Raw genomic sequence first — 13,417 nt, 5'->3', positions numbered from 1 at the left:
AATGAAATGGGATTTATTTCCAAAAAAGGGGAAATGGGGGTAGTAATGGAGCTTCAAGCAGAACCATCACCTTCTATTTAATTTGATTTACCACTAATATCAAAGCATATGAAGAGACTAAGTCATGCATGTACTTTTTTGGAGCAGGGAGAGAGACGATAGAGAGAATAGCAAAACCAGTTAGGCTTTGGTAAGGTTCTTCTCTTTGTTTTTGTGCAGGATGAATCAATGAGATACATTTCTGAGGGTTGTTCTGGAGTCCTGTATCTTAATCTATCTAACACGACTATCACCAACAGGACGATGCGACTCCTACCAAGGTAATGCTTGCTTTATTTGTATTACACTGAAATAATTATGCCCTCCTAGGCACTGCTTGACCTAGAATTCCCCAAAGGCAGTGCTCCTTTTTCTAACACCCCCATTCCTGTGCCATTGCTGTTTTGATGACAGGACTGCTGCTTTTAAGTCTCCAAGCTGGTGCCTATCCTCTCCTTGTTTGGTGGGGACAGGTCCTCCACCTTAACCTGCATTTCTGTGTCACTCTTTTAGCAATGTGCCTAGTACTTTGAGTGTGGCTCTGCTTCTCTTCCTGGTCCCCCTTCCTAGGCATTAATGCCAGGCCCCTTAATTAGAGTCCAGTGTCTGGGACTTCTCTGTCTACAATAGAATACCTTGTACTTTGAGCTCTGTGTTCCAGATTCCCTGTTGCCATGCTCTGGTTACCTGTTGGGACCCCCACTACCTCCAGGAAACCTGATGCTGGTTGTTTTCTGATATATGGATTATTGACAACCCTAGACACAAATGTTGCCTCTAAGCCAGTGCTTTGGAGGAGAAGGAAAAGAAGAACACAAGACGTCATCTTTAGATTTGACAGTATATTCAAGTTTATCACAAATTTATGTCATTCAATTATTCTTTATTTTCACCAAAGAAAGACTAATTAGGAAGAGTATATAATCACATTGGGAGAGATTCAAAGAATACTTTCAAGCTGTTGTGAAAGAATAAACTATTTTTGAGAGTACAATTTTTTGACATTCTTTGAAAAATAACAGCAAGACATTTATAAAAGTTTAGATAGATAATTCTAGGTGGTAATTCTCCTTATCTTCTGTCTATAACCATTTTCTGGAAATGTGCAAGCCTAATGATAATGGTAAACCTTTCACTGGAAGCTTGGATCAGCCAAAATGGAAGGATACTACATGGTGGAATATGCCAAATGATCCAAATTTATATTTTGTTGATTGTTTAAACTTGAGAAAATGATGAGGAAAACAATTAATGAAGCAGATTAAATTTAAAAGTGTGTCATGTCCATATCTGCAACATTGTTAAGAGCACAGAAAAACTGAGAAGTTTTATTATTTAATTTTTCTGGACCCTCACTACAGCCTAAGCTGATGCCAAGAGTTCCCTAATAGACAGATGTGCACGCAGGCACACACCCTCAGCTTGAAGCTTATTTAGTTTAATAACACAACCTACTGCATGATTATTAAACTCTGACTTGAGCCCTGGCTAGTGTGGCTCAGTGGGCTGGATATCAGCCTGCAAACTGGAAGGTCACTAGTTCGATTCCCAGTCAGGGCAAATGCCTGGGTTATGGGCCAGGTCTCCTGTTGGGGTGTGTGGGAGGCAACCAATCAATGTTTCCCTCACACATCGATGTTTTTCTCCCTTCCCTTCTCTTCTTTATAGAAATGAATAAGTAAAATCTTAAAAATAGACAAAAATGCCATGAGGACAGAGTCAATCTAAGATCTGTCTCTTTAAAACACAAAACCAAAAAACCAAAAAACTTTAACTTGAAGGATATGACCACTCCTAAGGTTTTTTTGATAGAGAAATTTCATTTTCTGCTGTATCATGTAATTCTTGAAAAACCATAAGAAATTGTTTTTTTGATATTTGAAAACTATTATCTGATTTAGTAAAGAAGTCCTATCATTCATTAGTGATGAATGAAGTCTGGATATACATCTTTGTTGATTCATGTTTGTCTTACTCATTAATGTAAATAAAAAGATTTGTGTTGAACTATACCTATTTGTCAATTTTTCAAACTTTATTTTTATTTTTGGGTGAAAACTAGAAATATAACAGAGTGGCAGATTTTATTTTTCCTTTGAGCAAATAGGAGAAGACAAAATATGGTTTATGTTAATGAGTTTGTCATTGTGGGAGAATTGATTGATAACGTGGAATTTACAATAGAGATTGCTGTGTATTTTATTATTTGTAAGTTGTGTGCTACACATCTTTTATAGCTGCAATATAGTAAATGTAAAATAGTAAGATGTACAAAATTATAGTGAATGTATGTGTACTTATATACACAATTTTTGAAGTTCCAGTTGTTAGACAATTACCTGTATGCTAGTAATTGAAGATAAAATAAAATAGGAACTAATTTATATGTTTACAATTTATATGTTTCCTTTATCAGGAAAGTAGTACCAAATTTATCAGACCATAAGATGCACCTAGGTTTTAGAGGAGGAAAATAGGAAAAAAATTTTTGACGCAAAAAAGTGGTAAAATAGTTAATAATATAAATAACATAATATTTCACCAATGTAAATCTAAAGCTACATTTGGACTATGAGATGCACCCTCCCTCCCCCCAAATTTGGGGAGGAAAGTGCGTCTTATAGTCTGAAAATACAGTACATTTCTAATTTTTTTCAAATGTCCTAAGATGTCTGAATAAAATTTTGTTTTATTCACATAGATAATTTTATGAAAGTTATTCCTAGGTATCTCTTTAGTTGCCATTGTGAATGGTGTCCTTTCCGATTGTATTTTCTCATTTTATTTTCTGAAGAGTATTTTTGGACTTGGATAGAGGTGCAGATATCTTTTAAAACTTTTCATTTGTATGATTGAATTGATTTCTCTCCTTTTGTAATAAAAAGTGGCTATGGAATTACCTCTAAATAAGAATTTAGGAAAAGCTTATATGATTTGATCAGAATTATTTTCATTTTCTAAAGAAACTTGTATATTAGATCTCCTCTTTAACCAAATAATTATCTAGAAGAGAAATTTTGGTTTTAGGTGGTTGAAGTTTCTTTTATTAAGCTGCTGTTTTTAATTTCTAGCTTTGTACTCTGTGGCCAAGAAATATAGATTGAATTATTTCTACTTTTTAGAATTTATTGAGATTTCTTGGTGGAGTAGTTTATATAATCAATTTCAGTAACTCATCCACAAATGTTTAAAATACGAAAGTTTCTTTCAGAGAACATTTTTCTGTTGTATGTGTATAACATAAGTCCTTGATATGACATAGTACACTAGTGATATACTAGTCCCTGATTATAATCAAGCTTTTCTTAATTTATTTTGATGTTATTGTTTTATACATAAAGATAAAACAAGTAGTACATTGCATTATCAGTTGTGGCATATATTCACACAAAGTCATATTCTTTATCCTGGTCAATGTTTCTTTGCCTTAAATAGTTTATCTGCTAGTAATATAGTCACTTTTGTTTTCTTTTGCTTGTGCTTTGTGGTATAACTTTATGTATACTGGTATTTTTAACCTTTGTGTCACTGGATTTTGGGTCTTTATATGCAGCACGTAGCTAATTTCTATTTCTAAAACCTTCAGTCTCTTTGCCTCTGTAAGAGGGTGGTTTAAAAGATTACTATTTCTTGTCAAAATTGAATGTATGGTCTTACTTTTATCATCTTGCTTTGTGTTTTGCATTTTAAATTTTTATGTTACTATGCTCATTATTTCTGCATGTTGCATATAAACTGTTGTGTACTTTCATAATCTAAAGGTATTTCAAAAGCAGATGCATGCCTTATTGTGTATTCTAACTAGCAGCTATTTGTGTGTTTTTAAGAACACACTTTAATGTGTTTTCTGATAATTTTTTCTAATTATCAAAGTTATGATGAAACAATGACCTTGACTCTTCCTTGTTAGACAAGAGATCTGATTTGCTTTACCTCTCCCTTGTGCTTGGTGCTCTTCCATTTCCACTCCCCTGTGTGTAAACACATATTAATCAAAATTTGTGTTAATCATTTAACTTCCTCTTAATACTGATTTTTGGTGTTTGCACTCAGAAATGTAATCATATTTGTAATGATTATGCAGTCCTAACTGTAGTTTTGTTATTCATTGATGCTTCATTTGTTCCACAATTTTCTTATTCTTTAATTTTGATTTTGATTCATCCTATAAAAACTGGAAATATAGTGTTAAAAACTCTTTATCTAGAAAGATGTGTAAGTGATGTGCAGCCATTGCTTTCTGAAAATGACTTTCCATTGTCTTGGAGGGTGGACAACAACTTCTCTTGGTGTGCAGTTCTTGAATCATGTCTCTTTTACCCTTAGAACCTTACAAATATTGTTCCATAATCTTGGAATCTTAGTTCAAGAGAAGTCTAAAGCCAGCTTGATTTTTTTTGTTTCTTTGTTGGTAACCTATTGTTTTTCTGCCAAGACACTTCCAAGAAATTTCTTTTCTCTGAGAAACTAAAGAACATGTTCCAAGTTTAACTGTGTTCTTTCAATTAATTTTCCTAAAACATAGCAAAACTTTTGAACATTAAAACTTAGCTCTTTTCTCAGCCAGAGAAGGTATATTTTTTTCATGCTTGTGTTCAATTTGTTCCTGTTTTATCTTAAGAATCTCCTTTTATATTTAGATCAAATTTTTATTCCTGTCCTTCAAAGCTGTAATCTTCTCTCTAATTCTTATCTCTGCATAGATTTCCTCAGCATACTGTATTTTCTATATCAACAGGTCTCAAAGTGTGTTCCAAGGGTAGCAGTGTTTCAGTATATGTTTAGTAACTGGCTAGGGTATGGGGAAAGGGGGTGTTCTGATCTGTAGAATTTATGGACTTCTGTGGTGTAAGTAAATGCTTCCACCATGGTCAATTTGAAGCTATCAACATGGATTGGAGTTGGGAAGAGATGCTCAGTTAGCTCTCATGAGCTGGACTCTTTGAGGTTCTCTAATCCTATAAAACATCACTCACTACTTTTCCTTAGACATTCCATATTAAGCTATAAAATTGTATAAATATATATGCATTTATGAGTGTGTGAGTGTTGGGGGGGCAACAGATAGAAAAACAGGGCCAAAATGAGAATTTTGTCATATAAAAATGTACACTAACTTTCTTATCATGAGAAAAAATACATTTCATAATGATTGTCTATTTTTGCTTTGTTTTCCATTGTTTCAAACATGCTTGGGTATGCAAAAGTGTTCTTTAAACTATAAATAACCAGAGAAATGTTTGTTGCTGCTGTCATTCTCTCTTCAGGGCCTTTAGTATTTCTTTCCAAAAAAATCACTTGCCAGAAGAAAGTTGTAATTTGTTTGCCCTTCTTGGCAGCGTTGATTTGCCAGTTTTTATCTGAATATTTTTCCTTGCTTTTGGGGGGACTTGCTCAGTTTTCCTAAGTCCAAAATGAGGGCTGTCCATAGCACATGCCCACTCCAGGACTTTTTTGTTTCTAAATATTTCCTGAATGAAACCCTTTCCATATATTCCCATTGCCACCACCCAGGTGGCACTCAGCACCTCATCTGGCTCAGCATCCTAATGCTTCAACTTCTGGTCTCTTTTCCCTTCAGTCTGTTCTGCCTTATGCTGTGAGAAGTATCTTCCAGGAACAATTATCTTACCATGTCTTTGACGTGTTGGAAGTCTAGACTCTTCCCTCACTTCCCCTTAACATTATCTGATCAAACTTTTCTGCCCAGGTTTTCCAAGGGAAGTGCTTAGTTCTGGTCATCTAATTGCTGCTTGCTTCTCTTTCTCTATAGCTGGAGTGCCTTTCTCCTTGTCTGTGCCAGTCCACAGCTCTCACACCTCATGTCACACAATCTACCAGAAGTCTATATGGTGGTTTCTCTCTCCTTTCCCTAAATTCTAATAGCAACATTCATTCATTTATTCATCATGTACTGATGAGCTACAATGTGTGAGGCATTCTAGGCAAACAGTGCTGATTAAAACTATTATGATCTTTGCTTCTCAATGGAGCATTATATGCCATAATGACATGGTGCCTCATTATTTTTCATATAGATGAATTAATCTTTCAGTTGGCTTGGAAATTTCTTAATGGCAGGCATTCTCATGTTATGTAGTCTCACCAATGTCTGTCAGAGTAGGGCAGAGGGAGGATGCCATTGCCTGGATAGACATCCTCAAGGTCCACCCTGTAAACAGGAAGTAAAATCACTGCATTTGGATTTTCTGTAGGAATTCTATCATGCAAAACTGCCTTGGTGAGACTAAAGAACCTAACACTCAACTCAAAAGAATTCATATGTAAATCATCCCTTTTATTGACTGGGCCTTGTCTTGGTGATTTTTCAGAAAAATTTTTGGTAAAATACATAGTAATTCTACATTCCTTATAGTAGTAACTGCCTCAAACATTGGAGATCTAACACAAAAGGCCTCCATTCTTTAATGAAAACAGCCAGAAGGATGGAGAAAAATTGTCTCAGTAGTTACTGTAAGAATTGTGATTCCTTAAAGATTATTGTAACAGTAGAAAAGTAAATAACAAAAGAAACCCACCCCTTACATAAGGAAGTTTTAGTTATTAAATAATTAGGAAAAGATAAACACTGACCACAAACACTGCCTCAAAGTAGAATTATAATTATAAAAGTTGTTTCTGGGTTGGGAAAATTATGAACCAGATTTTAGTCAAGTAAGGGATACATTTCTTTGCCAAAATTCAAAATAAAAGGTGGCAGTATTACATAAAATTTGCCAAATTTGCCATTTCACTGTCAACAGAAACTTTTTCCTTCCTCAGCAGTTTAAAGTCTGCAACCCTGTAAATCCCTAGAAAGGCTGACAGGGCTGCTCCAGATTCCTGCATTTCAATTTCAAACTGATGGTTCTCATGAGGTTCCACTTTGAAGAAAGCCACCTAGAGCCTTTCAATCTGGGATCATTTCTCTAACCAATACTTTTTTTGCCAAAGCTGAAGTTTTTAACCTGGGGCCAATGCATCCCCCAAGGGGACCAGGGATAAAATTCAGAGGTTCATGAATTTTGATGAAGAAAAAAAATCTACATTTTCACTAAGCTTTAACTGAAATGTGGGTAAGGATTCAGAGTAGTTAATAGCAAATCCTTGGGACTCTTTCAACCACATAAATCACAAATATTTTCTTATCATAAATATTTTCTTTTTGTACTTATTAAAAGTATTTCAAAATGTTTTCAGCACTCATCACTACTTCAAAATTATGGTAGTTGTTAGAAGTGTACTAGCTCATACATTATTTCATTCATTTGGTTTTAAAAATATTTTGATAATGACTTTTGATATGATTGGCTGCTTTTGTAATCTTATGTACTGTATTTTTCGGACTATAAGATTCAATTTTTTAGCACATTTTTTGCTTCAAATTTTTTTCCCTCATTTTCTTCCTCTAAAACCTAGGTGCGTCTGGGGTCTGCACCATAACACACACCTAGGTTTTAAAGGAGGAAAATAGGGGAAAAAATTTTGAAGCAAAAAATGTGGTAAAAATACTGTGTCTTATAGTCTGAAAAATATGGTATTTTATTTTATGTATTACTATCAGTATGCTGACAAAAGGCCTCTATAGATCTATATGGTGTCTGACACACAAAATGTTGGGAACTCCTAGCTCAATTCCCATTTTTGGTATTTGATAACTGATCACATGGATTTTAAGAAGTTGAACCATAGGCTTAGACCAGATTTCAGTAGATTTGAGTATGCATGATTTTGTAAGAAATAGTTTCGTCACTATAGCTAAAGAAAGATTAATTGATTACAAGCTGAAAAATGGGATGAGAAGAACAGTCTGCAAATGAGTGGGCAACACAGGAGAGGAATAAAAACTCCATCAAACTATCAGTCTCACTGGAGTTGAAACTGACTAAATGTGGCATTACCATCATGACCAAAATGAGGGTGTAGATGCGATGTGAGGTTCCTTAAACTCTTAGAATCAGTTTTATGCACCACTCTTATCAGATGAGTATCTATTCCATTAAGTGGAAGAAGATAGTACAAGTTTCATAAGAACAATTAATAGGTTCTACATGAAGTAGTAGCAATAATAATAATATATATATATTTTTTTAAAGCCTCCACCATATCCCTGTTGTTTTTAATCATTAAAAATCAGCCTCAGTATAATATTATTACATCTATGTTCTCAGCTAATGGTCACATTCCTAAGCAAAAAGAGCAGACAGGATTACATCCATGTTACAGATGAGAAAAACTGAGCTTCGGTAAAGCTGGAGGCCCACAGTTGGTCAGGGTTAAAAAAAAAACAAAGACAACATTGTAGTCTCCACTTAACAAATGCAGAAACAATCTCTGAGAGGTTAGGGAAGTTGGAGTACGAGTCAAGGCTGGGATTTGAATTCAATTTGGTCAGATTCCAAAGTCTTGTGTATTTTCCATTGTGACCAGCTGCCTGCTTCACTCACTACTCCTTTTTCCAATTTAGAGAGCTAAAGGGTTGTTAGAAATGATATCCATCACCCCGCCCCCATCCCCAGAAACTGTACTTTACTAGGTTGAATCATGAGTATACTCCAGGGAGAGGAAAGTAAAGCATTTCCAAAACTTTGGCATAGCTCTTAGTTAACTAAAGGGATCCAGGAGAGGTGGGTTGTGTCTTTGGGATGTTATGGCTGCTTTTTCCTTCACAGCCCTGCCCACCCAGCCACTGGGGAATCCAGAAGGCATCCCTGTCTGATCTGTTGAATCTCATAGACACAGCAATTACCAGAGAGCATCTGTGTTCTGAGCTAAATGATTCTTGATGGACTGGAAACCACTATGACAGGGGAACTCAAAAGTTAGAAAATTTTTAGTTTTAAGTACAGTTAATAAGCTTAGTAATTAATGTATGTAAAAAGCTATTGTTTCAGGAAGTGGGATGTACAACAGAACCCACCCTGACTCTAGGAGACCACAAGTAATTTGGCATTTGTACCCCAGGGCTGCAAGCCATCAAGTTGGTGTCTGAGGCGTTGTGCTCAGGGAGAGATACATCCTTACCTGGACTGCAGCTTTTATATGACTAACCTTTTCCCTGAGTTCCAAACCCCTTACCTACACTTTTATTCTTGTTTAAAAAAATGAAATATAAAAAGTTATTTTAGGGGACATAGCCTGCCATCTTCTCAGATCACTGGCCATCTGAATAAAGACCCCATACAGAGTCAATCCTTGTCTCTACTTCTTGTGCTGGCAGTTCAGGCCGCATGAACCCTGAAGCCCTGACTTTCCTGGCTTCAGTTGTATCATGTACATGTGTTTTTCAAGTTTTAGGAATAAATCTGATTAATGGTCAATGCTTGCATATTTTATTTCCCATTTATGTGAAGGTAAGCTTTATTATTCATTTGTGGACTTCAGCTGGATAGAGAGGCATCTCCTACTTTTGTTCTTTCTGCTTTCTCATTTGATGTTAAACTGTTGCAGATCACAGACCAAGAGCATGTTGTTAATTTCATTACAAGAGCAGGCAGTAGTGGGTGTTCTTGTACTTTTAAAAAATGCCCGGCTTAAGAGGGTTTGGAAAACTGTCCACAAGGAGTCCTTAAACTGTGAGCCCTTGCATAGTAGTAGTGGCTTATTCTAATTACCTTTCTTTTTTCTGGAAGCTCTCATTTTGGTCATGGTGGTAATGCCATATTTAATCGGTTTCAGCTCCAGTGAGATTGATTGTCTCTGGTGTAGTTTTTATCCCTCTCATTTGTTACCCACTTATTTGTAGGCTGTTGTTAACCCATTAAAATTTGTTGTTGTTGTTGACACTATTACAGATGTCCCCAATTTCCCACCTTTACCCCTTTCTACCCAGCCCCCCTTCACCACATTGTTGTCTATGTCCACGGGCTATGCATATATGCAAATATGTTCTTCTTAACTCATTTTTTAAGCTCTATGGGTTAGTCATCTTTAACTGTAGTTATGAAACAGTTACAAAATCATGCACATTCACATCTATTTTTTCAAACAATTTGCTGATCATGTGCATTTTAAGAGTCTGTTGTGTTCAACTTTGCCTCTTTTCTGCCCAAATCCTCACTCTCATGTAACAGTTAATCACCATTTAAATGTTTACAAAGGGTTTGTCTTTCTAGATAATTTGCACATTATTTTGGTGCTCCAAAGATAAATGCAAACTCTGTAACTTTGCTTTCAAACACAATCTGACTCTCAAACAATATGAATGCACAAATCTCCCTCCTCCCAAAGCTGTATCTCAATCAGCTGTCTTAAAAATCTAGGCATATCTTTATTTTCATTTGAAATGTCAATAGGCATTATTTGATATGCTACTCAATCTCCTTTACTTAACAGAAAGAGAATTAACAAGGTTCAACTATTGAATATTTGCAAGGAGAAAACTTAATTTACAGTTTTACTGCCCTTTGTCATAGTGGCTAAAGAAAGATGTGAGAAAACAACTATATTCATTTTTCTCCCTCTCCTCTCATGCTGTCTTTTCAGGCACTTCCACAATTTACAGAATCTTAGTTTGGCTTACTGCAGAAAGTTCACAGACAAAGGTTTACGGTACCTGAATTTAGGGAATGGATGCCACAAGCTCATCTATTTGGACCTTTCTGGCTGCACCCAGGTTTGTCTTTTTAGTCTTCTCTTTCCTGCAGCAGGCGAGGAAGTCCGGAGATACTAACGCTGTGCACAGACTACAGCACACTTCTCAGAGGTTTTAAATTACATAACCACAGCTGCTTAAATTTCCCCCAGGATCGCTACTATAGGCTCTTGGCTTCCGTCCACAGGAGTGTCACACCCACACAAAGGCAGAGCTGATTGGATGATGAAACGGACCACTTCTATGTAGATACTCTGAGCAGTTATAATACCAGAGTCCAAATCTCGAAACTTTGGAATTGCTACCAAGACACACAAAAAAGAAAAACCTTTTTGAGGGAGGATTTGCATGGAACTTTCTGAAATGTGAATTAGCTCCCACAGGGCTTTCAAAGAATAAACAATAGTAGGTAAAATGCCTCAAGAGTAAAAAAGAAAGCACAATAAAGATTGTAATTTTAAAAATTGCATTGTATCCTTAGGCTAAATAACATGCAGATTTGAGGCCTATATGGAGAAGTATTTAAGTTTGAAAAGCCAGATTAAGGAAATTTGGGCAGAAAATAGGGTGGAGTTGTGGGGGGAAGGACATGGAACTTTGGAATAAGTGCGGCCTCAACATAGTGTCTTCTGCTCCATTCTGGTAGGGTATGAATCATAATGCTTTTAACCTCTCTTCTTCCACCTCTCTGTGTGTTTTATTGATATTAGCATCATAGTATACCCATCATTCTCTGAGAACAATGCAATAGCACAGATGAAACTGGCTAGACTATTGATAATTACCATTTATTGAGTTGGTACTATTACTGAACAGGAGCCTGTCTCTGAGCAGGTCTGCCTATGGCCAGTTGTAGGGTGTGGGTCTTTAACTTCAAGTAGGAAAGATTTCACAACACAAATCCAGGTGACTATGAGGATGCATTTATTAAAGCTGGGGACAGTAAAGCAAGGAAGGGCTTAGCATAGAAGCAGCAACAGGAGAGTCTAGGTGGGGCTGCCTTAGGTCACTGGGAAGTCAGAGAAAAGGGAGACCTCAGGGTCATGGTCTCCTCTGATTGATCAGTGGCAGGGCAGGGGTCTTTAGTCATTGCAGTTGTTTCTGGCCATGCTTCACCTGGTTTTGCTACTTTTTGGAGCCTGGAGCTGAGGCCTAGTTGTTACCTCCAGGGAGGACAGGCCAGGGGAGGAAAGGTTACCTTGAGGGCGAGGTCCTTGTTTTCCCTGTTTTGCCTTCTGCCTCATTGACCACCTGCACTTGGCCTTAAATTGCTTGGCCAGTTCGTTCAGCTATCTGTCTCTGTTTTTCTGTTGCACTTGCCAAGGGATTTCCCTAGCTTCTTATTATCCTGTCTCATTACTATATGCCAGGCAGCATATTGAGTGCTCATACAGATCAGATTTACTCCTCATACAAAAGCTATGGAGTATGTATTTATGATTCCCATTTAAATATGAAGTGACCAATGCTCCCAAAGTTGCACAGCTGATAAAAGCACATAGGACTTGTTCAGTTATAAGCACCTATTGGTAGATATCTTGTTTTATGGTTACTAGGCAGTGAGAACAAAGGGGAAAGGAGGAAAGGATTCTAAGCTAGGTCCGGAAACAGCTAGAATTTACATATTTTTGATGTTCTAATGATCTGTAAACTTGTTGAACAACATCTACAATCACTCTTATGATTTACCATTCATCCCAGTTCATCTAAACTTCAGACAGGCTTTTTTTCTGAGTCTTGGCCCTTATCCTCTTTTTAAATAGATTTTTAAAAAAATCATCACCTGAGGATATGTCTGTATTAATTTTGGAGAGAAAGGAAGGGAAAGAAAGAGAGAAAAACAATCAACTTGCCACCTCCCGTGCACTTTGACCAGGAATCAAACCCACGACCCAGGCATGTGCCCTGACCAGGGACTGACTCGCAACTTCTCGGTGTACAGGACAATGCTCCAACCAGTGGAGCCACCGGCCCAGGGCCTAACCTTCTTTTTCTTGGAGCATTTATTTACTTTTTAAAATTTGTGGTTGCACAGTCTTTCTCTGTTCCTTTGAGATGTAAACCTCTTAAAAACCTTTTTGCCAGTTTCACAACCCAGGACAGTCTTTCTCAAGTACCTGGGAGCCAGGCTTTGAAATATAATCATCAAGGGAGATAACACTATCATCTCCCAGTTTCTAAGGGAAGATGGAGGCCTAGCTTTAGTATTGGTATGGATTAGTAAATACAGATGGCCTAATCATGGAGAAAGTATTTGCAAATTCAGGAGTAACTCTTTGTGCTTGACATATCCCATTGATCACTATTCCCCCTAAATGTACATCCTATGATACTTTCCACGGGCTCACCCTATGCTTAAAAACACTCTCCATAAGTGTGGCTTACCTTCTTGTTCTCAGTTTTTATGAGGTAATTATTGTAGCAACAACACACAAATACATATAGACATGTGTAAGGATATATATTCTTAGGTATAGAGAAGTGGATACTTAGATATAGAATTGCAATGCTATATTTAGAATCAAAGGACAGATCAAGAGCTTCCCAGACAAGAAAAAGCTAAAGAAATTCATTACCACCAAACCGGTTTTATGAGAAATATTAAGGGTCCTCTTTAAGCCAAAAAACAAATAAAAAAATCAAAATGTAAATAATAAAATGACAATAAATACATATCTACCAACAATTACTTTAAATGCAAATGGATTAAATACTCCACTCAAAAGACACATGGAGGCTGAATGGATAGCAAAACAAGACCCTTACACACACTGTCTGCAAGAG

General features: G+C 36.5%; 2 protein-coding genes across 2 annotated transcripts in view; one reads left to right on the top strand and one right to left on the bottom strand.

The window, feature by feature from the left end:
• Positions 1-10,713, bottom strand: part of LRRC17 (leucine rich repeat containing 17) — a 39,040-nt gene extending 28,327 nt beyond the window's left edge. The window contains exon 1 of the mRNA XM_045828410.1: positions 10,595-10,713. The gene's annotated coding sequence lies outside the window, so the exon portion shown is untranslated. The remainder of the gene's footprint in view (positions 1-10,594) is intronic.
• FBXL13 (F-box and leucine rich repeat protein 13) overlaps positions 1-13,417 on the top strand; it is a 275,894-nt gene that overhangs the window by 142,960 nt on the left and 119,517 nt on the right. Inside the window, exons 11-12 of the mRNA XM_045827260.1 lie at positions 220-320; positions 10,525-10,654. Coding sequence (XP_045683216.1) covers positions 220-320; positions 10,525-10,654 — 231 coding nt within the window. The remainder of the gene's footprint in view (positions 1-219; positions 321-10,524; positions 10,655-13,417) is intronic.

Source organism: Phyllostomus hastatus, unplaced genomic scaffold (genome assembly GCF_019186645.2).
Source record: "Phyllostomus hastatus isolate PE091 unplaced genomic scaffold, TTU_PhHast_1.1 phas_scaffold_78, whole genome shotgun sequence".
NCBI lineage: Eukaryota > Metazoa > Chordata > Mammalia > Chiroptera > Phyllostomidae > Phyllostomus > Phyllostomus hastatus.
Note: the sequence above shows the minus strand (reverse complement) of the source record. Positions and strands in the feature narration are given on the sequence as shown.